Source organism: Saccostrea echinata, unplaced genomic scaffold (genome assembly GCF_033153115.1).
Source record: "Saccostrea echinata isolate AGI-Se365-2 ecotype Australia unplaced genomic scaffold, CSIRO_AGI_Sech_v1 ptg000014l, whole genome shotgun sequence".
In the NCBI taxonomy this organism is placed as follows: Eukaryota; Metazoa; Mollusca; class Bivalvia; order Ostreida; family Ostreidae; genus Saccostrea; species Saccostrea echinata.
This window is the reverse complement of record NW_026889763.1, coordinates 12,646,518-12,673,093: the sequence shown is the minus strand read 5'-3', so window position 1 is coordinate 12,673,093 and position 26,576 is coordinate 12,646,518. Positions and strand designations below refer to the sequence as shown.

Genomic DNA, 26,576 nt, shown 5'->3' with positions numbered 1-26,576 from the left:
TAAGGCAGAAAAAGAAATAATCTTTAACAAACAAAATTATAATACTGGAACAATTGTTAGCAAAGTGTGCTCCGGGGTTACCAAACATGTTGATTTTAAAATGAAGTAAATTTGATTTTTATAAGATCGAATGGAATGAAACTTCACACATCAGTAAAATATCTTTTTTTTTTTTTTTTTTTACATATGATAGTGTGTTATTTTGAATTTCTTGAAAGTAGTAAAACTTTCCGAACAAGCCTTGTATTTATTTCTTTCACTGACATATGAAATATATCATTGGTATAATAGTTTAGTAGTTTAAGAAATTTTTATGCATTTTTTTTAAATTTAAACATCCATGAAAATATTGACTTGATAAATTTTATACATGTATATACTAAAATTGTTTTGTTTCACTCAAAATTACAATAGAAAGGTGTGTAATGTTGACACTGTTTACCAAAGACAGAATTCCTGTGTAATATGATGTGTATACCGATTATTGGCATTTTGAGTTTAGGGTCCTTTAGGTAAATGTCACCTGTACTCGTAAGACAACTCCCTTTCCTCAGGTAACCGTACGGTAAAACAATTGGGTGTTGAAAAATGTCTTGTATTATAGATCCTGTAGACTTTTTTGAAAGCAAAACTTACGGAAGAGCGTCTGCTGCACCCTCTTCTTCACAAAAATGTCAATTAAGAAAACAAAATTACAGGTAATCTGAACTCCAATATGGCGTGACCTTTATCCCAAAACAAATGTTCTATTTAGCGGAAGGCTTGATAACAAAGCTATCAGAATTTAAAACCCAAGTATTTAATTTATTTGCCAGTAAAAACGTTTGTAGCAAATTGCGTGACAATATTATTCGACATCGTGAACTAAGCAAAGCAAAATCTGATTGATTCTCTCGAGGTAAGATTTAGATTAATTTGCTTCGATTGTTATTATATCAATTGGAATATTTTTTCTGATTATGTCCTAGATATAGCACAATTACAACGATTGTTGTATGTAAATAAAGGGAGATAAAGTGTCATGTCGTTGTCCGTTGTAAAATAATAAAGTAAGTACGAAAATCAACTAATTTGACAATGACAACCACATAATTAGCAGTCACTTCATATAATTCAATAGATGATGTTGATATTCAGATATCCACAGAATCAAAACAAATTAATAATCTTTAGGTCCATAATTTTTCAGGTCTGCTTCAGAAAAAAAGTTTGATATTTTTCGAAAGGCTCTTATAGGAAGATTATATAAGTAGAACAACTCGGACAGTTATTCGAGTTACACCATATTCCTTTTTGATGCAAAGTATTAGCTCAGTTATTTAGAACGCCGATGTCATGAATAAGAAAAGAAAAGATATCACTGTTGCTTACAATATTTTTAGAGTTTCATTATTCATCCTGGTTCAAATGCTCTTGAAACCACTATTTCTTTATATTCGTACAATTTTGTCAACATTGCAACGCCTTGTTATTCTGTAAATTTGCTTTATGTTTACAGGGTCGGCAAAAAACAGAAATACTCATATTTCCCCCGGTTCAATGGGAAATATTGGAAATCCTAGGGATTTACTGGTATTTCCCTGGAAATACTCGGAAATTAAGTAAAACTTCATGTTTCATAATTCAAATCATGCCTGTGGGGGTATGCAAATGTAGTCAGTCATTCTACAAAAACATGACCAATTAAGAATTTTTCATGTCGATTGCAAATTTACCGTTGTAATATCTTAATTATAAATTTAAAGGTCGATTTCAACTCTAAGACTTAAAATACACACATGGTTTTGTAAATATTCACCGATATATATGCAGTTAAAGTTTTGATATGAACATAATGTAATGTTGAAAAACATATTCCACTGCAAATCTTAATGTCGCTTCATTTATATACAAATTTCAAGATGAAATTTTCAGCCGTAAAATCGTTCCGAATAGAGTGCAATGAATGTTAAAAAATGTCTTTTATCCTATATGAAAAGAAATCAAACCACTTCTCGCAAAGAAATGCATAGATCTCCTTTCATGCGAATTTATAAGCATGTCGCTTAAAATCGATTAACTTCCGAAACGATTTTGTTTTAAATTTCACGCATAGAATGCAGATTTCAAAAAGAACTAAAACTTATCTGAAAGTGACCACGGAACCTTATATCATCGATTCTAGTTGCGAGTCAGCTATTTTACACGATTACATTTTCGACATAACAAAATGAATTGGACAAAAACAGTTGTCTCTCTTAAAAATTTAACTTCCGTAACGGTAATTCAGGAAAGTTTTTGCATTTAAGGTGTAAAATTTTTGATTATTTTGGGAGCGAAATACTTCATACTTTTGTTTAATATCCTAAAACAAACTTTGATTTTAACTATTGAAGAGAATTTTAACTTTTATTGCTGGGAATTAACTTCCGTAACGATTAACTTCCGTAACGATATTTTTCCCGAAAATTTAATTTAAATTCGGATTCATGCGAGACTTCATGAATCATACTTTAGCGTTCTTTACTGAACATCAGAAACGAAAAATTGGTCAAATTCAGCTTTATAAAAAAATAATAAGACTTGATCAAGCATTAACTTCCGTAACATTACCTTAAAATCAAAGATATCTTTAAACTGTTGTAAAAAGTTAACGATACCAGATTTGTGGACAATTCTTTGTTTTCAAGTTCACTGATAGGTCCTTTAGAGAATTATGATGTTCATTTTGCTATTTGAAACAATTATTTTTTCATGTTTTTTACTCTGAATTGGTCCATTTATCGTAGAATGACTGAGTGCGGCATAAGGACAGATGATACAAACAAAAAAAAATGGATGTCTGGATTGGTATATATTTTTGGGCCTATTTCTGTTGTAAATGATGCAAATAATAAATTTCTAAAATATTAAGAATTTTGTAAACCTTCTATGATGTTTGAAATTGTACCTTTCAGCAACCATTCTTCATAATCTATATAAATATTTGTCATTTCAAATCTCATTTTTGTGAAACTTTGAATGAAAAATTAAAAACTATACGGTTAAACTTGTTCATTTTACTTACATAAACATGATTGAAGTTGTTATTTGCAAATTTGTTGACAAAAGTTTGTTTGTATCATCTGTCCTTAATAGCTATCTAATCACTATCTCTAGTTTATAAATTTCTATATTCCTATTAATATGTCTTTTTACAAATACAGCACAGATTACTCATAAATCATTATAATTTCTTTCAGTACTTACCACAGGTAAACATGTAGATGGGTCCATAAATCCTAGTTAGGTTTTAATTTTATGTAACTTGAGAAGGATTTAAGCAAATCGTTAAGTGGTGTAAAGAGTATGGTCTAATTGTCACACTTATGAAGAGGCCTTTCACCTCTTCCCAATCTCTCGAAAATTAAACAACACCTTTAAGTATATTTATAGCGTTTATAGAAGCAGTGAAACAAGTTTGTTTTGTTCTTGGATTAATAACAAAGATGAAAAGAAACTCTCATCAGAAAATCATGTGTGTTTAACAGACAGCCAGGGAGACTTGACTTTTTTCAATTACACATATACAGAATGCATAGGGGTAAACAGGACTAAAATAAATAGTTCTGACACACTGAACAGGTAGATTAAAGTTTAATACATACTATGTTTATTAACTTTTTTTTTTAATTTATGAATCATGTTTTACATTAAGAAAACAACTTTGCAATTCCCAGTATTTCCTAATTTACAGAAAATGTGTAGTACAATGTATTAACCATGACCGGAAATATCAGTTATTATTGCAACAGTTGATTGAGTGATTTTATGTCGTTTTACGTCGATCGAGAATTTTTCACTTATATAGAGACATCACCATATACCGGTGAAGGCTTCAAATTAAGACTCAGAGCCATACTGCAGTGAGGGTTCTTTATCGTGCCAACGCCTACCGGGGCCTCCGTTTTTAAGGTCTCATCCGAAGGACCCGCAACTTTCACTTCAAAGTGCTGAGCGCTTGGCGAATTTAAGGAACAGTTGCTACCTATTTTTTATCGACTTAGGTCAGTCGCGGCCGTGATTCGAACACACGACCTTCCGATCACGGAGAGAGCGCTCTACCGACTTAGCTACCGTGACCTTATTATTGCAACGAGTATTTACGCCAACACAACGTTCTTAAGCTCGGCATACAAATATTAATGGAAAAGTAATACGCTCCACCAGATAAAAAAATATGAGAAAAAAAAATTCGATGGAAACATACTAAAAGTCTTTTTTAAAGAAAGTAAACACCTTATCGGTGTTACCAGTGTTTCTTGAAAAATGTACCATTACAAATGCCACCAATACATAAAACTTATACAATTTCCCTTTTTTGACCCTTTTCCCTTAATACACAGTTGGAAAATTGTTGACTTGATATTTCTAAAAAAAAAAAAAAAAAAAAAAAAAATTGCCATAACCTTCACATGAAGACTTGATCTCCATTCTTTCTTGATAAGCAAGCTATTACATCTCTACAGTAAAGAATCATACAACAAATCGGATAGTATCAGTAACGATTTTTAAGAGATAAAGTATCGAATATAAAGTCTCAGACTATTGTTCCCTTAAAGTGTCCCATTAACAATAACAATATTATCAAATCATCATTTCATGATTAACACAAAGATAATTTAAATAAACCCCAAAATTACAATATTTGCTTTGAGATCATTATCATACATGCATATTAATCCGAACTGACTACAGTGCTATATTACTCGAGTTGAAAGAAGAGTAAGTACGGATACCTAAATTCCTAATGTTTTGAAATTCTAATCTTTCAGTCCATGTGGGGTTTATAACAAATTTGTACATCTTAAAGGTCTTTGTCGTACAGTTTGAAATAATGTCAATGTAAAACTTCAAACTGTCAAAATTATACATTCATTTGTTTTTATGGCATTGACAGCCATGGAACGTGGAAAAACTTGGATAGATTATTACATATTATTACAAGAGCATGCTCTACATATGAACAATTTCTAAAACGAGGTAAGTTATTGGCAAACAAGTTGATAAAACAAGAATATCAGCAGTCTCGTTTAAATTTCGTAAGGTCTTTGGTCGATACAATGACCTTGTCAGCAAATATAATTTATCATTAAGTCAAATGCTGACTGACGTTTTTCATACTAATTAGTAGGCCATTATTTACACACCGAGTTGTCGACAGATTTTCCTGTTATTTCCCTTTCATGACAAATAGCACACGACTGATGTGACCGGTCGGCAGGGGATGCTCACTCCTCCATGACACCTGATCCCACCTGACCACCTCTGATGTTTTAGAGGTCCGTGTTTGTTCTGCTCTAAAATTTTAATTATTTAATGGACTTTTGAGCTGTTCGTTATCCCCATACATTTCATTTAAATTAAGCAGTTTGAAATATCTTTGAGGGAAAAAAGTCAAACCTTTAAATTTCTTTCCATCCAATAAGCTTAATTATGAATATAGTGGAAAATATAATGTTGATTAAAATATCTGTAATATTTTTCAGTTACTTAGAAATTTACATAATTATATTCTAGTGTGACAGTTTTGTGATACGTTGTTATTTACAACATACGTTTTTTTATTCTACACCCACCTTAAAACAATTTCATGAAATTATGTCTATAAATGATGGTTTCTTAAATACCTTTTGACATATGATGATCATATTCTTTAACAGGTAGTAAAAAATAAACGTTCCCAGTCTCGATGAAATGTACGTCATTATCGGACTTGTGATATGGCAATGCATGGTGACTCAAGCTATACTGAAATGTCCACTATCCATAGCTGACTGGAACAGGGCATCTATGACCATACAGTGTAAAGAACTAAACTACTACCACTGTTTGCGGGATGAGAATGGCAACCTTGTAGAAAAGTGCCTCCAGAAAGTATGGATTCAAGATGGTTTGTGAATATATCAATATTAATATAATTGAATGTCATGGACAAAAATGATATTGAAAAAAGTGATGTTAGTTTATGGTTCGTAAAAACCAAAATTTCCTGAAGTTACCATAATTTTTTTTCACCATAAAGATAAAGTAACTTGCCTTACGTATGAGCGCAATAAACAGAAGAAAGTGGTTTGATTCTTACTATTTTGACACCAAAGAACCTGTTTGTCAAACTTCAACGTTTATATAACAAACGTACTATTTGTCATGTCCTTTTATTAAGGAATGTGTCCGGAATATAATTCCAGAGCTAAACGAATAGATGTCTATGTCTGTAACTCACGGCTGAACGACTGCCCCACAGCAACCTTCTGGTCAAATGCAGTATATCTTTGTATGTATATTTATCACTTATTCTGAATACAAAATCACAAGCAGATTTGGTAATTTGGAATGATTAGTATACTAAGGACATTAAAAGTAAATGAATTTTCTTCACATTATTTATCAAAATCTTAAATGATACAAATTTTATCCTCCATTAAATATCACACACACACACACACACCCTCCCTTACACACACACACACACACACACAATATATATTAATGTTAGTTCAGTTTTGGTGACAATAGATTTATAAAAAAGTTCTCTTTTACTAATCTCATACCGGCTTAAAATAGAAAGACACAGTAGTTTCCTTGAGAGCAAATGTCGAAATGCCACTGCATGGAGTGATTCTGATGCCAGAATTATTGATTTGCTGGCATGCGGGCGGTAAATTTGGATCCGGTTTGACCGATGTATTTCTCTCCATGCAGTGAGCATTATATATATATATATATATATATATATATATATATATATATATATATATATATATATATATATATATATATATATATATATATATATATATATATATATATATATATATATGTTTTTATCTTATTTTGCAGATCCTAGGTGTTTGCTTTCTGCTACTACGACAACTGCCAAAACAACGTGAGCTAAGTACAATATAGAAACCAAGTACAAATGTGAATTTTACTGAAAACAAACATTTTCAACCTGATTTTTTATTTCTTTTTTTTTTCAATAAGAAGTGTAAAAACAGACGTGGTCATTGGGGGAGAGAAGGGAATAGACAACACGACAATTATCATTGTAACTGTGTGTACAGTTGTATTGATTATCCTCACAGTGTGTGCTGTATTCATATGGAGAAAGAGAAAAAGACAGAATAGAGGTGAACATTATATCTCATGAAGATATGATGTATGAAATATTACAACTAAATTATATATTAAGTATATTTTGATTAGATACCGATCGTCCAGTATGAAATGAATAAAAGAATGCATTCTGAACGAAAATATTATTAATTCTATTACACCTCTGTGCTGTCCAGCTAAGTAAGCAGTAACTCAATAATACTTGAAAATATTGCCCACTGTAGCATATATTATCATAGTTTCATAACATAAAATTGCAAATTACGATCTTTTTTTTCAAAGCCTCTAATTTACCATGGATACGTTAATAGAAAAGCCAGACATAATAGGTCTTGAAATACCCTTATAATAAGTATTGTTTCAAATTAAGAGAATAACATAGTAAAAGCAAAATCAATCCTGAAACAGATATAATAAAATGTAAAACAGAGAAAATATATATATATAAAAAAAAAAAAAAAAAAAAACAAGCTGATTAAGATATATCCAGAGTCTGTATTAAACGAGGCACTTCCGTAAAAATGCAAGGTCTATCTGCAATCCTCTTTTTATTGCTTTAGAATCAGCCCACACAGAAACTGGTTTGACATATGCAAAAAACACGAGAGGTGATGTGAACGAGGAGCAAATGGAGGTATTGTTAGGTAAAAGAAATTTTATATTCCTAAGGACTGTTGCCGTTCAGGGGTTTTCTCCCTTATGCAACTTGTGGGTCTCCCAAGTCTGTATATTGGACAAAAGAACTATAAGTCGGGATTAAAGTGTATAAAAATTTATTATTGCTTGTTGTTTTCAATTTGCATAATCTCTTTGAATGGTTATCCCTATTACTTGCTCCCGTAGAAATATTATTCTCTCCCAATTAGAAACGGGAATAAAATATTCTCAAATGGGAGAATTAAGTTTTAGGGAATTATAAATAAATTTACGAAAGTATAAAAGTAATTCCCAAAATACTGGGAGTCCCTTCACAATACAATAGATAGTTATGGGAGTTATTTTACCTCCCAATAATTTTCTCCCACAGAACAATTCAATATAATTATTAAAAGTAAAAATAAAATATTATCTCAAAATTCATCAGCTCCCATAAATGAATTATTTTTCAATATGAGTTATCCATTGACTTTCACTCCCAGATATTCTGGAGATGTGAGCTGTAAAAGTCAACTTACAAACTGACCAGTCGATCGATCTGCGCTGGCTTATATAGGCATCGGGCTCGATTGTCGTGACGTCACAACAAAGTGAAAATACCCGCCATCTTTGTTATTGCAAAGAAGCTTTGATATGCTGCCATGCCGATCGGATCGACGAAAGGAATCACGCACCTTAGGGCGCGGATAATATACTGTTTGGTATATTTGGGACTTGTGCTGACGAACTTCGTAAACATAAACAAAAGCAATCGTAAACAGTTAAAGCGTGACTTGGGAATGTAAGATGTCGAGGAATTTCGGGGTAACGCTAATTACCGACCTCGTCCCAAATGATGAACTTGGTAAATATACAATTGATGATGAAATAAACATACAATTAATAAAACATATTATTCGTCGTTTTATAGTCCAATATGTTACAGGGAGTATTGTTTAACTTGTACTGTATATTTCCACAGAAGTGTTTCCCATAGTAGTGGGAATAAATAGGGAACCGTAACAGGACCATTGCTCACAATACTATCTCTATTCATTAAAGACATATTTCTTAAACCTTTTTTTAAGAATAGTTTAGAACATAACCGACTTACTTTCTTCTTGAGTCTTTTTCTCAAAGCTTTTTTATGACCGATCCATCTTTAATTATTGCCATTGTTGTTTCTCAAAACTGTCGTACTATAGAGAATCAAAGTTTTTACTACTGTAAATTAAAGTATTTTACTCCTAAGTTTAAATTCTTATATTTCATTTTTTCCTAATTTTTTTAATGCAAATTTTCGAAATTAAAACAAAGAAGTAACTTGTATTTTCACAAACTACATAAAAAAATATATCATTGGAATAGAATTTAAGACACAGTAAAACTCTTTATTTCAATTGAAAGTTCTATAGTAAAGCTTCATTATAAATCAAAGTATGAAAGCATATACTAAAGTAAACGACGGTTAAAGCAATACGAGCTGCATTTTTGTGAAATTTATTTTGCTGTTGTGATATTATGATAAATCTGTATGTAATTTAAACCTTTAAGATAAATTAGACTGATATAGAGTAATTGTGACCGGTCACCAGGGGGATACTTACCCCTCCTAGGCACCTGACCCAACGTATTGGAATTTCCAAGAATTCGTGTTTTATGTCCTGTTCACAGATTTGTATTGTTTGTGGATTTCTGGAGATCGATCACTGGTTATCTTCATATTTTAAATTTTCTTTTAATTCTAGATGAAATGATAAGAAATGATGATCAACACTCTACAGATGCAGATAAACTAGAAGAGAATGGCGCGATAATTTTCATATCTGACGATAAACCTAAAATTGACTTAAGGATGAAGTCTCTAGATTCAAGTGAAAGGTTTGGAGAATCACAATATTCTGGATCGCTGAGTGTCTGGGATCCGGATAAAGATATCAGTTTATATTTATTTCCGTATACTTTCAGCTACATCAAGTCTGCAGCAGATTTGAGGATGTTGTCAGGGAAATTTGAAAAAATGTACAAACAAATAACACTGTCACCTAAGTGTTATTTCGTTTTATCTGTCAGTGTAAATGAGTGGAGACGATATGAAAGCGATTTATTAGAATATGATTTTTTCAGAAAAGCTTTAAAATTACAAATGTAGACAAAATCCTATTTTTTTTTTTAAATTTAAAAAAAAAATATAACATTATGTTCTGTAAAAGTTATCACACTCTGCGATTGTATAGAGTTGAGAAACTTAAATTATTCACAATCTGTTTAAAAATTGTATTCCTGTCAGTTTCGGATATATGTACATGTACATGCATCTCAGTACATCAGTTTTTATGTACTTGTGATTGACATATATTCAGACCTTGCTTGTTCGAAAAGAGTTTGATGCATCCAAAATACAGGGAAAAACGACAAGAAAATTTGAGTTAAATTCTTCATAGTCTTTATAATTCGTCAAAATACGACTTGTTACGTATACGTACTTGTTCTTACTTTTTTGTGGATTGCCTTACATGTAAGAATGCACAGGAACCCATGCAATAAAGTGTTTTCTTATTATTTTGTATGCTGATGTTGGAAATGAATTCTTAAAAATACTGTAAAATCACTAATTTTCGTGGGGGGTTAATTTTCATTGTTTTCGTGGTATGGAGAGATCCACGAATTCATGTCCTCACAAAATGTTAAAATTCTATTTAGCAGTATAAAGTCTTTCCTGAACCCATGAAACCAAATCCCCTCGGACCAATATTTTTTTTTTCCTAAAACCATGAAAATTTGTCCTCACGAAAATGAATGATTTTGCGGTTTATTTAAAAAGCTGTATTGCATACATGCACCCATATTTATAAATCATCGCTGCTGTACAAATTTAAATGAACTACGAAGTTCTGAACAAAAAAAGATTAAAATTTGTTTCAAATTCTTTTAGCAAAAGTGTGTTTGCTTTGAATATTTTTGTTTGGAATTAGGTCAGTTAAAGAGCAAAACATCTTGTGAGCAGCGAAAACTTAAAAATTTCTTTACTGATAATTTCCTTATGTCTTATATCATTTGCGTCTTTCTGTTGTTAATAACTTAATTCTAATGTTGACGATAATACATACCCACAGATTATTTCATATAGTTTAAAAATGAATTACATATGTTGTTCTTCTCAAAATATAAAGCTTAAATTAAAGTAACGAAGATAAATATATAAATTTAAAACACTTTTCAATGAACTGAAGCAGTATCCGCCATTTTCCTTTATTTTTATGTTTTCGCTTTTCTGGTGGTATCTTTTTAGGACACGTGAGTAAACTCAGGTGATTTATTGCTATCTGTTTTTGTCCGTCGTCGTGCGTCGTGCGATGCGCGTGAACATTTTAACATTTTCAGCTTCTTCTCTGAAACTGCTCAACCAATTTCAACCAATTTTGGCATATATAGCATCTATGGGTATATGGGAACAAAAATATTTTGAATTTCATGGTCCCTGCCCCCCTTGGACCTATTTAACACTGGCATTAAAATTATCAGTCAATTACCATTGAACTGTTCTTTGAATTCAACAAAGATTTAACGGTCAAAGTGTCATTAGTATTGAATTAAATGGGTGTAAAATGTAGGTGGGAATCGAGAGTTAGCGTGCGTAGTTCTTGTTGGCATGATTGTAATAAGCATTAAGCTTTCTACCAAAATCATAAACTTCATGGCCCCAGGGTCAGGGGTTCTGGTGCTAGGTCGGGGCTTGAATATATATATATATATATATATAGTGAAAATGCATTATTTCTTTAAAAATCTTCATCTATGCTCCTGGGTATTAAGCAAACAAACTAAATGTATAGTTTTGATGAGGAAGGGCGTCTCTTTCAAAATTGTGAATTTCATGGCCCGTGGGTTAGGGGTTGTGGTGTTAGGGCGGGGCTCTATTGATTGTATAGTGAAAATGCATTAATTCTTTGAAAATCTGCTCCTCTGCTCCTGGGCATTAAGCCGATGTACTAAGTACATAATTATGATGAACGGTTCCTCTTCCTTAATTATGAACATCTTGGACACTGGGTCAGAAGTTCTTGTATAAGGGCAGGGCTCTATTGATCGTATAGTGAAAGTGCATAAATTCTTTAAAAATCTTCTTCTCTCCCCTGTGTATATAGAAGTTAAACTAGGTGCATTGTTTCGATAATCAAGGGTGCCTCTTCAAAAATTGTAAAATTTGTGAAAATGGGATAAAATACTTATCTTTGAACAATGAATAATCTTTAAAGACAAAGAGAGGCCAATGCAAGGGGGAATTAAATGTGTTAACTAACTTTTTTTTTTTAATATTTCCGTTGTCTTCCTTCGTTTTGTATACTAGATATTTCAAAATTCCAATAAATATATACCGTTAACTAGACAAGACAGTGGCGGATTTAAGGGAGGGGGGCACCCAACGCGCCCCCCCCTAAACTGTCAAAGTTAGCGAAAATCATAGTTTCGTCGAGAAAATGTAAAAATGTCTACTCGGTAGACCTCGTTTTTACCCTACAAAATCACTACAATTCAGGTCCCCAGACCCCCTGCCTTCTTTTTGCGCGCCCCCTAACTTCAATTCCTGGATCCGAGCCTGCAAGAGTTGGGTTACCTTGATCGTACTTTTAAATATTGCTTATTTAAAATCAATACGGTGCACTCGATGCGCATTTAAAACTCAGCGATTTTTTTTTATTGTTGAGACAAAGAATCCGAAGCGATAGCATTTCACCCGAAAATATGTTTTCAGCTAAACAAAAGGGAACTAAAGGAATTGGCTTTATTCTTCAGTTACATGCATGTGTATGAAAGGTAAGTTCGGGACATTCTCTGTCAGCGAAATAATGATTAAATCAATATAGTAGTCTGCTCCCGAATTTTAATGTTTCAGTGGAGCTTGATTACGTTCGATATTTCCATATTTCTATAACGCCTTCTACACAAAAACGAAAGTAGACTTTGACAAGCACAATGTCTACATAACGTAAATATTTTATTACGGGAAACGATCTTTTTTTCTGACAAATAATACAATTATATAACATTCAAAACAGGTTTATATTTGTGAATAAGCTGTTTTCTTTTGTTTCACGCTCTTATTATGAGGTATCTCTTCGAAAGTTATAAAAACGAATAACAGTTAAATTCGGATTTTTATTGTTGCTTCTTGCAACCTTTAGTGCCAACAATGCCCTGTAATTGTACTATTTTAAGACCAAAGGCGTTAATTTAACATATGCCCTACTAAGGTACATTATATAGATTTTTAAGATTAACGTAAGCGGCCTCCAACCCTTAACTTTCCGAGAAATTGACAAATGTATGCATTTCTAATTTGAGAAGATCTGTATAATCATTTTCATAAAAAGGAAATCAACCTTATACTTATCAGTCAAATCTAATTTGATTGATACCGGTTTCCTTAAACAATACGTACCCATTAGTTCTGAATCAGATATGCACTTTGTTACGGAAGCCGGTTGGTGCCAGGGAGAAAAAATATTTTATCTGATAAATATTTGGCGGCCGCCATATAAATTTTTGGCGGCCGCCAGAAGGTTAATTGGCGGCCGCCAAATAATTTTATGGCGGCCGTCAGATAAGTTCGGCCGCCAGATCTTTTTTATCTGGCGGCCGCCAGAAAATTATTTGCCGGCTGCCAGATAAGTTTCTGGCGGCCGCCAGATAAAATATTTTTCTACCTGGCACCTACCGGCTTCCGTACTTTGTTGCATGCATGAAATATTAGAAAACATTGATACTACCTTTATTCAGCGATTTGATTAGAATATAATGAACTCATATTTTTACTTAAAAGGCTAAAGGCAATTAGTTGGGTTTTTTTTATCTGTTTCACATAATCCCGAGAAAATGGACATTATCATAAGACTCGCAGTGTTGCAATACATGGTGACTCAAGCTGTAATGAAATGTCCAATGACCATAGCTGACTGGAACATATCATCCATGGCCTTACAATGCAAGAAACCAAACTACTACCACTGTTTGAGAGACGAAAGTGGGAACATTGCACAACAGTGTCTCGAAAGAGTCTGGATTCAAAATGGTTAGCCAATAAATAATATGTCTTGTAAAGAAGTCAATATTGCAGAAAGATTGAAAATCCTGTATTTCACGATTTATAAGAACAATAACGTCATTTTTGAAATGTTTTCCTTTGTTTTTGTATGACAGAAATGATAAGAGCAAGTAAAATATAACATTTGTTATTTCAAACTTTATTTTAAACCTAAAATTTTTAAATCTCTCTTTTGGATAACAAATCACAAATCAAACAGTGCATTTTCATCAAAATCAGGATGGCATTCGCCTCCACTGTAATAAAATATTCAATAACATGATAGACAGTCAATTATTCTTTCGACTTTTTTCTCTTAAACTTTTAGGAATGTGTCCTGAATATAATTCCAAAGCCCAGAGAATAGATGTATATGATTGTAAATCTCATCAGAACAACTGCCCAACAGCAACGTTCTGGTCAAATGCTGTATACGTATGTACGTATCAATTTCTTTTATAAGCAAAGTTCTCATGCCGCTCTCTAGATCAAAACAACATTACATTGTATATCAGTGATTAAGAACTTAGTTACATGGAATACCCTGCCATAAGGAATTATTTGAATTTCTCCAGTCATTTCGTGGGCATATTATTTGACAAATATTCGTTTAATTAATAACTTAGACATGAGGAGTTCTTGGCTTAATGAGAGTAAAAGTCAAAATTGTAATTGAAATCCGAGAAAACGGATTGTCTAAATCAGTAGACCAAAGTGAAAATCAGTGGGAACGGATTGTGTAATTCGAGATCTCGAATTACAAATTGAGAGAACGAATTAGTATTCTGTGGGAAAGGATTGTGTATTTCGAGATCTCGAATTACAAATCGAGATCTCGAATTACCAATCAAGATCTCGAATTAGTTATCTGTGAAAACGAATTATTTAATTCGAGATCTCGAATTATAAATCGAGAGAACAAATAGGTAATCCGTGGGTACAAATTATGTAATTCGAGATCTCGAATTATAAATCGAGGGAACGAATTGACAATCTGTGGGAACGGATTGTGTAATTCGAGATCTCAAATTAGTTTTCACTTTTTTGCGAAATCGACTTGTCCCTTCAGGGCTTTCGTAATACGGAAGTTATTGTATGTGCTTCCAGGAATTCCAATAGAGAGTCTAATTCCATGTAATTCTTTAAAAAAAAATTAGAAAAAGAAGATTTTATTAAACGCTCTTTACGTAAATTACTGGTTTATTTGATTGAGTGCACAGTGTTTATCCTTAAAACCAAAACAATAATCATAATTAATCTTCTCATTATCTTGAAATACATGTAATCAAATTCTTTCAACAAGAAAAATTGCTTACATATCCGGTTTAGTAAAATTATTTAATTAAAAGTTACTTTCTTTCACTAGAAAATGGATACATGTATGAATATGCGATAATACATACCATTTACTGTCGATTTTAATTATTGAAATTAATTCATGTTACAGATCCTGGATGTTTTAGTACTAGTGATGCTACATCAACAGCGTCTCAACCAGCAATGTGAGTTTAACTGCTTAATGATTTTGAAAAAAAACAGGCACGTAACATTGATTTTAAATGGAGGCAACAATGGCAATTGACCTGAAGAATCTTTGACAAACAAGGAAATCCTATTTCGTGGAAAGAGCTGAGTTGGGGGGTGGGATGTAGGTTTCAACTTTTTCAATAAGAAATATTTAAAATACGTTAACATAGGAGAATTTGACATAAAGCGACAAAAATGGGGATGGGAGGAGGCAACTGGGATTTAAATATATATTTTCAAAATAACAGTAAAAGCTTATATTGGAGAAAAAGGCGGGCTATGAGATGAATTATTGAATTAAATTTACAAAATTTCGTTTCCAAGTTATTTTTCTTACATCTACAGTACCTCTACCTATTATGACACAAGTGGATTTGAAATCCTAAAGAAAGACACGGAGACAAGCAAAGATAATGAAAGTGACAACACAACAGTTTTCATTCTAGTGGCTGTATGTGCTGCTGTACTTATCTTTATATTATCTGCTGTATTTATATGGTGGAAGAGGGGGAGAAGATCAAATAGGGGTAATAACTTTTAATTTTAATGCAAATAATTCAGAAAAAGTAAGAGCAGTAATACAATTATTAATAATACAATAGTTATAGATTGTTTAACTGATTTTTATGATTTATCGTACCTGCGATTATTTTAGCTATATTTTCATATTTCATAAGCAATTATATTTGCATATATTCTGTTATTATACCAACCGCTTGAAAATCGGGGGGGGGGGGGGAGGGGGTTGTAGTGATGGGGGTGTCCGTCCGTCTAGCTGTACGTCCGTCCTTCCGTTACGTTTTGTGGTACACATCAATCCTCTTATCCGCAACTCCTCTTATACCACTGAATGTTTAATGCTATTTTCACAAAATTTTTGTTTTATAGTGCCATTGTGAACCTGCTATTTTACATTTTGATCGGACACATATTTCGGGTTTCCAATAGCAAAATATAGACACTGACATTTTTCAAAAATATTTAGGGGACCCATTTCTTATCCGCAACTAATCCTATACCACTTGATATAATTTAATGATGCTTTCACAGAATCTTTACAAAGGGAGATTGTGAACCTCATATTTTACTTTTTGATCTGACACATATTTCGGGTTTCAAATTTCACAACATAGAACACTTTTTTGATAGAACACTTTTTCGGATCTACCAGAGAAAAACATGCACTTTGCTTTTATAAACATATGGGAGACGGGGGGTATCATTTTTTTTAGCTCAGTGCTTACAGCACTTATACCTCCTTAAACGCAATATTAGCATATGCACAGGCTGTGTCAAACTCTCGCATGGAGAATGCTGTTCAATATATATATATATATATATATATATATATATATATATATATATATATATATATATATATATATATATATATATATATATAAGAAATGTAAACAGTTGTTTTTTTTCAAATTGGTGTTTAGAAATATTCTGAATATTATATGTGGATCATACAGAGTTAAAATGTATTGGTAAAGTAATCTGCTGATTTATTTCCATCAGTTGTATTTTTTTTCAATTATAACAAGCTGTCGTGTAACAAATTACAGTGAGCCTTTCCTCTGTCATTCTTAACATCTCGGAATGTAAATATAAGTAATAACCAGATTCCATGAACATACTAGTGCGCATCAGATGTCAGAAGAGCAATTGCTATTCATAAGGCCATATTCACTGAAAAAAAAAAAAAACGTTGTTTATTTCTTGAATAATCATGTCTCTTTTATTTCATGGGTCTAGATCCAAACTTCCTCGCTGATTCTGGTCTTACAAATGACCGAGCTGGAAACACAGAACATATTGAGGAGACAGAGACTAATGAAATGTTAGGTAAAATAGAATGTTTTCAAAGTCATTTGTCTCCAAAGAAACTAAAGACATCAAAGATGGGACGTTCCAATCATCATATGTTATCTGTTATGTAAAGAAATAAGAAATTTGGATGAAAAATACTTTCAAACTGGGATTGAAAGCATTTTCATAAATATGTAATTTAAGGCAGATGATGCAAATAAGATAAATGCCTTCACCTTTCCTGTAATGATAACGAATATAACAACAACAAAGGACGGTGCTTCTACCAATGATACATCAACTTTTGAGAAGACATCCAATGCCTTACCAATCATTACAATTATAATTATTATCTGTTGCATAATCGTCCGTGTATTACTTGTTCTCAGTGTAGGATATATAGTTTATAGAAGGAGACGCAGAAAAGGTAATTTTCAACATATTCTTGATATACCATGTTAGGGAACACTCAATATTTATCACCATTATAGGTTAGGTGCATAACATTAGAGACCGGCAATAATTTTGCCTACGGGCTACCCCTTTATCTGATCAATACATAAGGCTAATGGCGGATGCTTACTCGTCGTCCTTTTTTCAATAATTTAGTCTTGGGAACAATACTCTCTTCTCCCTCCTCTTGCATTTTGAAATTGTCTAACTCTGTCATTTCAAATTAAAAAAAGTACATGCTATTACAAGAAAAGCAATAACAAGTTTAACAACTAATTGAAAAAAAAGTTATGGTCAATTAAGAAAACACACCAATATCATTTGACTGTCTTAATGATCAACTAGTGGCTTATGCTAATTAATTAAAGGGAGATTTTTAAAAAAAATATGTATGGATATTAATTTGAGACGAAATGAGAATTGGAAGAATACTTTTTTCATTCTGTAATGTATGGGATCATTTGTTTATTATTATTATTATTATTTTCACCTGTCCCATCCTGGTGATATATATTGCCTGGTCCTTTAGTTCAAAGCGAAAGAAACTTGATTTGCATTAAATTTCAGCATCAACTGAGTTAAGAGAAAGAATTAATAATGGAAGAGAAAAAACAGAAAACCAGTCATCCGAGGAAGAGAAAATGTTAAAAGGTACATATAATACTGGATCAATAATATTTTATGAAAATAATGAAATCAAGCAAGCATAACTTGTATTCATTAAAATATAGAGGATAAATGTATGTTTGATACATCTAGATAAGATTAAAAAGTAAGGGAAAAGGGTAAATGATATATTTTGTTGTGTGGACGTGTACACTTTGATTCTCAACCTACCGTGAATTATATGCCATCATAATAAAGTGCATGTATTTAAATGAAATACTATAAGAAATCCATACTGAAGTGTCGTAAATATCATTGTAGTGTCAACATTATAATGATTACTAATAACGATAATCCTCAGTTTTACATGCAATAAAATAATTCATTTTTGGAAATATTTAGGGCAGCGTGTAGAAATAAAAACAATCGATTTTCTATCTGTCAGGAAAGCGTGCCATTATTCTTTAAGCAATGCTCTGTGTCGGTTCTGATGGACATAGATTAGGGTAATTTGACTTTTGTTTTTTGTGTGTATGGCATGCAGAGGGCATACATGCATGTGTGTCGGAGAAGACTGGAGGACCTATGCACCATTATGTTTTTCCATCAGGCATTTCAATATATTTAATAACTACAGGCTAGCAAAGTAAACTTTAAAAAAGCTATCAAGAGAATTGAAGCAACATGAAATCTAGAAGATTATCTTTATTTCCTTAGTTTTTGTAATTGCTATCAAGAAGTGACTATAGTAATCAATAGTATCCTTCAAAAAGTTTGTATTTCAAAACAAAGCATATTAAACACTGATAGTTACAAGAAAAGCATAATGCATTATGATAACAGTAATGATTTTATAAAATAAGGTAACATTTCATTTATTCATTATAAGTTTTCAACAATAATATTTTATCTATAGCAAAAATGTTTAATTCCTAATTATATAAGAAAAGTTCTTTCCACCTGTATGTTTAGCAAGATCTTGACCTGTTTGTTTTAGGCAATAGCAATAACCCAAGTCTGAAAACTGAAGATGATTCTACAAGCCTTGATGTACAGATAAATGGTTTGTTTTGATTTTGTTCTAATCTTAATCGTTCTTTTAAGGTGCAATGACCCTCTGTTCTAAATTTCATCCAAAACATTATAAATTTCCAACATTAGTCTTTTAAAACAACAAAAGTATTTTAGGTTGAAATGGGAAAAAAAGTTTGAACTGAAGCGAGCCTTCAGTTGCAATTTCAGAAATTAATTCCATGTCTTTAATCATGATATGAAGAGAAATTGACACTATAAGTAGAAAGATCAGTAATTTATTATTACAAAATAAAATTTAGAAATATGCGGTATTATAATGTGTTTTGAGCTCGTTTCAAGGTTGACAATATTGTGATGTAAATTTTGTCATTTGCGCTGCAGATTTGATTGGTAAACCCGGCGGCTAACAGAATAAGTGTTATTTTGATAAATTAATTTAACTCTATTTTTAAGGACATATTAGTACGAAATGAATCAATAATATGCTGTTTTTAATTACCAAAATAAAAATACTGAAATTAAATGTCTACTTCATGTAGCTTTATATATAATCCATACTACTTCAAATACCATTGACGTAAAATAATTAGCATATGATTGTGGTAACTAGTGAACATTAGCAAGCATTAAAAAATTAGATTTAATGTTGAAAAATAGGTCTCTCTACTGTTATAATTAACTGGGATGATTTTTGGAGGGTTACTCTATAGAGCCAAAAGTTTGAATGACTCTTTGGTTACTTTTAAAGTTGGTTTGAAGGTAGCATTAATTTATTTTTAGATCTCGTAGAGAAGATAAAAGAAAATAAAGAGAAGAAGAAAAGAATAATATTTATTCCCTCGTACGCAACAGTAGATGAAACCAAAATAGCAGAGGCAGCCGGGATGTTGGGTGAAAATGCAAGTGCTGCAAATGGATTTAACAAATGGATGAAAAATAAGTCAGAAGGATTGTATGTTTTTAGAGACTGGGTACTTTCAGATCAAGAAATAAGCATTGAGGAATTGAAGAGAACACTTATTGAAGTTTTACACACTGTCATTAACAATGAATCGAAATTCATCATTTTGTTTCCTTTATCGATTTGGGGAAAAGACCAAAACCTAGCGGAAATACTGAGAAATTGTCCACTTTGTAAGATAATGTATTAAAAATTGAAAGATATAGCAGTTATATTTAAGGAATGCAACATGCTTTTGTTGTCCAGCTTCTGTTCCTTGGTTCTTTTATCAGTAGATATTAACCTATTATATTATTTGTACAACATTTGCAATCTGTTGTGATGTATATTTCAAGTTTTTTTCTGAGAAATTTTTCTAGAAAATATACATACTAGTAATTGTGCACCTCTGTGTTGATGTAAACATTTTAGCAGTTATTATTGTTAAATTAAGTAAACATTTGTAAATCAAAGGTACGCTAAAAGAAGTTTAGATAAAATTTGGATATTTATTTATAAACTAGGAATATTCATTTCTAAACGTTGATTAGATATATCCATTTGAAATCAAAATAAAAGACTGCACAGAGTCTGACACATCTGTTTTCTATTTGGATATTTTACTAGAGAAAGAAATTGATGGCAAATTAACAAGTAAACATTATAAAAAAACGTGGTGTCTTCAACTTTTCTATCAACAATTTCCCTTTTTTATGTAGCAATATCCTATTATCACCTGTACGAGGGTTGTTCGGAAAGTTCGTGGACTTCTGTCATATCTTTTTTATTTAACGTCATACGTTATCCAAATTTGGTAGAAATATTTTAACAATAAATTTAAATGATTTGTATTAAATTTTTCAAAAATATCATGATTTATTTAAAACTTATCCATAATTAAAAACTGCAAAAATCGGATCGCGGCGCAGGTCAAACGTTAGTAATTTACAAACAATACACTAAATAATGTCTGTAGTCATCTTCTCTGTAAAATGGAGCAAAAACGAAAAAATCCTAGACGGTTAAATTAAGAACTATTACAGCGATTCGTATTCCAAATTATGGCTTAATATTTTGCTTCGGTTAAAAGAAATCAATTTGAGAAGATAGGTAGTCCTCATTGAAAACGACAAAAACGATGACGTTGTAGAACGTCACGGAGCAGCAGATGCCGTTTTGTGTTATACTCGGGGAAAATCTTGAATAAACGCTAAAAATGTTGGAGGAATCAGATAATATGCCACAAGCGAGTAGTGATGTGTGTGTAAATGGTAGAGGCGGTATTTGAGTGACAGAGATTCTGTACCGGACGAGGGCGATCTGTGAAGAAACGGTTTAACTGTAAAAATCTGAACGAAAACTTTTAAAAGTTGGGACGTCATAGAAAGACGTAGGCGCTTCAGAGTTGCTGATCTTGTGAAAGCACAGTTTAGAGGTAAAAGAAATTAAACATTAACAAAGGAAATTATAAAATGAGAACAATTGTTAGAGAAATAAATGTCAAGTGATTGAAAAAGGTTTTTAATACGTGGGTATTGGACTATACTGTGTGAATGTATAGGGATAGAATTTTTAAGAAACTCTTGACGCTATGTTTTTGACGTTACATTGCTTTTAAGTGTGCGCCGTGGTTACAAAACATGTTGATTTTAAAATGAAGTAAATTAATTTCTATCAAATCGAATGGAATGAAATTTCACAGATCAACAAAACAAATATTTTTACACATGATATTGTGCTTATTTTGAATTTCTTGGAAGTAGTATAACAAAGATTGACATCGTCCACGAACTTTTCGAACAACCCTCGTATATGGAGTTTATGCCTCCCAGTTGATTCTATACGCAAGAGCATGGCTTGAACATATTTTATTGTCATCTTCAACTTTTACAATTGGGATCGGGCAAAACTTCTAAAACCTTTCCCTGCATGTGAATTATATAAAACATATTTGGACATACGGGCCACAGTTTAAAAGGAATAAGCACAGAAAAACATAATAATAATCAAAGGATCAAGTCTTCGCAGAAATTTGTCAAAAAAGTCTTTTTTGGCTTTTGTATATTTTTTGCATGAGAAGAAAAATGATGAGTATCTTTCACAAGAGGAAATGGAATTCAAAATTACATTACATCGATAAATGTCGCTATTAAACTCACAGTTGTGACGAATCCTTGTATGTAATAAGCCGAAGTCCACAACTAAAGTAAGTGGATGGCATTGGTTTGTTATTAAAAATGGATGTTTTAAAAATGGAAAATGACGAAGAATTTCTTTCAATAAGGGGAAATGAGTTCAATTTACCAATAACATGCAAGAGTATGTTCTAGGTACGGACAATTTCTTAAACGAGGCAAGTTATTGAAAAACAAGTTGATGATACAAGGATGTAAGCAGTCTCGTTTGAAGTTAACATTTCGCAAATTCTATGGTCGATACAATGACCTTGTTTTTCACACAAATTGTTTTAAGTCACTATTTTCACACTGAAATGTCTACGGATTTTCCAATTAATCCGATCATGACCAAGAACATGTGGCGGGTGTGACCGATCGACAGGGGATGCTTACTCCTCCATGGCACCTGTTTTTCATATCTTATGTTTTAGCGGACCATGTTTGCTCTGCTCATAATATGTATAGGTCCAATGAACTTTCGAGCTTGATTAATTTTCTTTTTCTTCATAATTTATTTATATAGTCATTTAATGAATGTATTACCAAACTTTATGATAAACGTTATGACTTTTCAATCGTCAACTTCCCTTACGTATGCAGCAATATACTTTCTTCACTTGCATATTTGGTTTATATCTCTCAGTTGATTTGATACACAAGGGCATGTTCTACTTATAAACAATCTCCAAACAAGGTAAGTTATTGACAAACAAGTTGATGAAACAAGAATATCAGCAGTCTCGCTTAAAGTCGTCATTTCATAAGTTCTATGGCCGATACAATGACCCTGTCAGCAAATACAATTTATCATTAAGTCAAATGCTGACTGACGTTTTTCATACTAATTAGTAGGCCATTATTTACACACTGATTTGTCGACGGATTTTTCCGTTATTACCCGATCATGACGAGGAGCACACGGTGGGTGAGACCGGTCGGCAGGGGATGCTCACTCCTCCATGGCACCTGATCCAACCTCTGATGTTTTAGAGGTCTGTGTTTGCAATGCTCCAAAATATGTATTGCTAAATGGACTTTTGAGCTTGAATACTGTTCGTTGTCTCCATACATTTCTCATTAAAAATACATAACTGTCCTCCATACTACTCTTTACTATGAAAGTAAACTTTCTCTGTTAAGACTGATCAAAAATAGTTCAATTTACCTTTTAAAATTCTGGCAAATCGAATCATCATTTACATTTGATTTTTTAGACACTATAATTTACTCTAATAATTTTGAAGACATGTTTAGTTAAAAGGAATTTATTGTCGAATGATATTTTCGGAGGTTATGATCTTAGATTGTCCTCTCGTAATAAATGCTTTTAAAAGCCAATTAGATAGTCTAAGTTTCCATGCTACAGCTATAATTTACTGTTTTCTTTGATTATATTGTATTGCTTTATTTGAAAAAAGTGTTAACTTATAAAACCCCATAATATAATTGTACAGTTGAGTAATTGAGAGTATTGTCATCATTTTATCTCTTCAAGACAATAAGACAAGCTGATTATAACAATCCTTGATACATGATATGTACATTCTTATGGTTTTTTTAACCAAAGTTTTTCTAATACATGTCAACTCCAAAAAGTGAAGATGGAGGGGCAGAGAAGGGACCGCAATTGGGATTTGATCCCCACTTAAAATAATAATAAAATAGAATAAAACAATTGAGAGCAGATAGTTAAACACTGATAGCATATATTCAGTGTGAAAATTATGAAACATTTTTTTATCACATCTTTTATGGAGACATATATGTCAAAAAAGTAAACTTTAAGATTATCTTTGGTTTATACATATACAATACCCACTGTAGTTTAAGGTTGTTCTTTTAACGTTAATAATTTTTGGTGAATTCTATATTTGATAAAAAATATATATTACAAGAAATGAATTAAAAAAATCAACTCTTCATAGTTGTAAAAAATAGTCACGATCATAGTTCGAATATCCTCGAAGGTCTTTGTTCGTAAATGGCCATCATAGGCACCAGTGTTTGCAAGAAAAATTAAGAATTTCTGATAATTACTCTCCTCTTGAGGAAGAAACCATTTGTCAAAACATATACCTATTATTACGAGGGTTGTTCGGAAAGTTCGCGGACTTCTGTCATATATTTTTTACTTAAAGACTCAATTTTTTACCTACGGTTAACAATGGCGTCCAAAATATTCACCTTTTCAATTTCTGGGGGTCTTTATTTTTATACCCTGATTACAGATCTATGTTGTTTCTAAACTTAAAAAATCGATTGCTGTTTGTTTTTGTGTTGTTCTCTGGAAAATTCCATAATAAACTCTAAAAATGCTGTAGAAAGCATGTGATTTGTCAAAAGCTAGTCGTGCGTGTGTGTGTGATGGCCGCCTGGTAGACTCTGTATCAAACGAGGACGATCAGTGAGGAAACGGATTATCTGTAAAATCTGACCAAAACTTTAAGTAAGGTCTTGGAAAGAAAAAGGTGCTGCGCATGCAGTTGCTGATCTTGTGAAAGAACAGTAAAGCAGAAAAAGAAATAATCTTTAACAAACAAAATTATAATACTGGAACAATTGTAAGCAAAGTGTGCTCCGGGGTTACCAAACATGTTGATTTTTAAATGAAGTAAATTTGATTTTGATAAGATCGAATGGAATGAAACTTCACACATCAGTAAAATATCTTTTTTTTTTTTTTTTTTTTTTTTTTTTACATATGATAGTGTGTTATTTTGAATTTCTTGAAAGTAGTAAAACGATGATTGACGTGATCCGCAAACTTTCCGAACAAGCCTTGTATTTATTTCTTTCACTGACATATGAAATATATCATTGGTATAATAGTTTAGTAGTTTAAGAAATTTTTATGCATTTTTTTTTTAATTTAAACATCCATGAAAATATTGACTTGATAAATTTTATACATGTATTTACTAAAATTGTTTTGTTTCACTCAAAATTACACAAGAAAGGTGTGTAATGTTGACACTGTTTACCAAAGACAGAATTCCTGTGTAATATGATGTGTATACCGATTATTGGCATTTTGAGTTTAGGGTCCTTTAGGTAAATGTCACCTGTACTCGTAAGACAACTCCCTTTCCTCAGGTAACCGTACGGTAAAATAATTGGGTGTTGAAAAATGTCTTGTATTATAGATCCTGTAGACTTTTTGGAAAGCAAAACTTACGGAAGAGCGTCTGCTGCACCCTCTTCTTCACAAAAATGCAAATTAAGAAAACAAAATTACAGGTAATCTGAACTCCAATATGGCGTGACCTTTATCCCAAAACAAATGTTCTATTTAGCGGAAGGCTTGATAACAAAGCTATCAGAATTTAAAACCCAAGTATTTAATTTATTTGCCAGTAAAAACGTTTGTAGCAAATTGCGTGACAATATTATTCGACATCGTGAACTAAGCAAAGCAAAATCTGATTGATTCTCTCGAGGTAAGATTTAGATTAATTTGCTTCGATTGTTATTATATCAATTGGAATATTTTTTCTGATTATGTCCTAGATATAGCACAATTACAACGATTGTTGTATGTAAATAAAGGGAGATAAAGTGTCATGTCGTTGTCCGTTGTAAAATAATAAAGTAAGTACGAAAATCAACTAATTTGACAATGACAACCACGTAATTAGCAGTCACTTCATGTAATTCAATAGATAATGTTGATATTCAGATATCCACAGAATCAAAACAAATTAATAATCTTTAGGTCCATAATTTTTCAGGTCTGCTTCAGAAAAAAAGTTTGATATTTTTCGAAAGGCTCTTATAGGAAGATTATATAAGTAGAACAACTCGGACAGTTCTTCGAGTTACACCATATTCCTTTTTGGTGCAAAGTATTAGCTCAGTTATTTTGAACGCCGATGTCATGAATAAGAAAAGAAAAGATATCACTGTTGCTTACAATATTTTTAGAGTTTCATTATTCATCCTGGTTCAAATGCTCTTGAAACCACTATTTCTTTATATTCGTACAATTTTGTCAACATTGCAACGCCTTGTTATTCTGTAAATTTGCTTTATGTTTACAGGGTCGGCAAAAAACAGAAATACTCATATTTCCCCCGGTTCAATGGGAAATATTGGAAATCCTAGGGATTTACTGGTATTTCCCTGGAAATACTCGGAAATTAAGTAAAACTTCATGTTTCATAATTCAAAT

The 26,576-nt window shown here is 31.9% G+C and overlaps 2 protein-coding genes across 2 annotated transcripts in view; both read left to right on the top strand.

Annotated features, from left to right (window-relative positions):
- Nucleotides 1-26,576, top strand: part of LOC133186758 (proline-rich transmembrane protein 1-like) — a 304,313-nt gene that overhangs the window by 112,975 nt on the left and 164,762 nt on the right. The window lies entirely within an intron of this gene.
- Nucleotides 13,633-15,371, top strand: LOC133187232 (uncharacterized). The gene is made up of 3 exons (XM_061322587.1): nucleotides 13,633-13,846; nucleotides 14,187-14,297; nucleotides 15,306-15,371. Exons 1-3 carry the CDS (start codon nucleotides 13,651-13,653, stop codon nucleotides 15,362-15,364), a joined length of 366 nt encoding a protein of 121 aa, XP_061178571.1. The 5' UTR covers nucleotides 13,633-13,650; the 3' UTR covers nucleotides 15,365-15,371.

Bases quoted from the DNA above. Each gene is read 5' to 3' on its own strand.
- LOC133187232 (XM_061322587.1), top strand. From the start codon at position 13,651: ATGGACATTATCATAAGACTCGCAGTGTTGCAATACATGGTGACTCAA. The intron at 13,847-14,186 runs GTTAGCCAATAA...TTAAACTTTTAG, and splicing joins AAGAGTCTGGATTCAAAATG to GAATGTGTCCTGAATATAAT. The intron at 14,298-15,305 runs GTACGTATCAAT...TTCATGTTACAG, and splicing joins GTCAAATGCTGTATACGTAT to ATCCTGGATGTTTTAGTACT.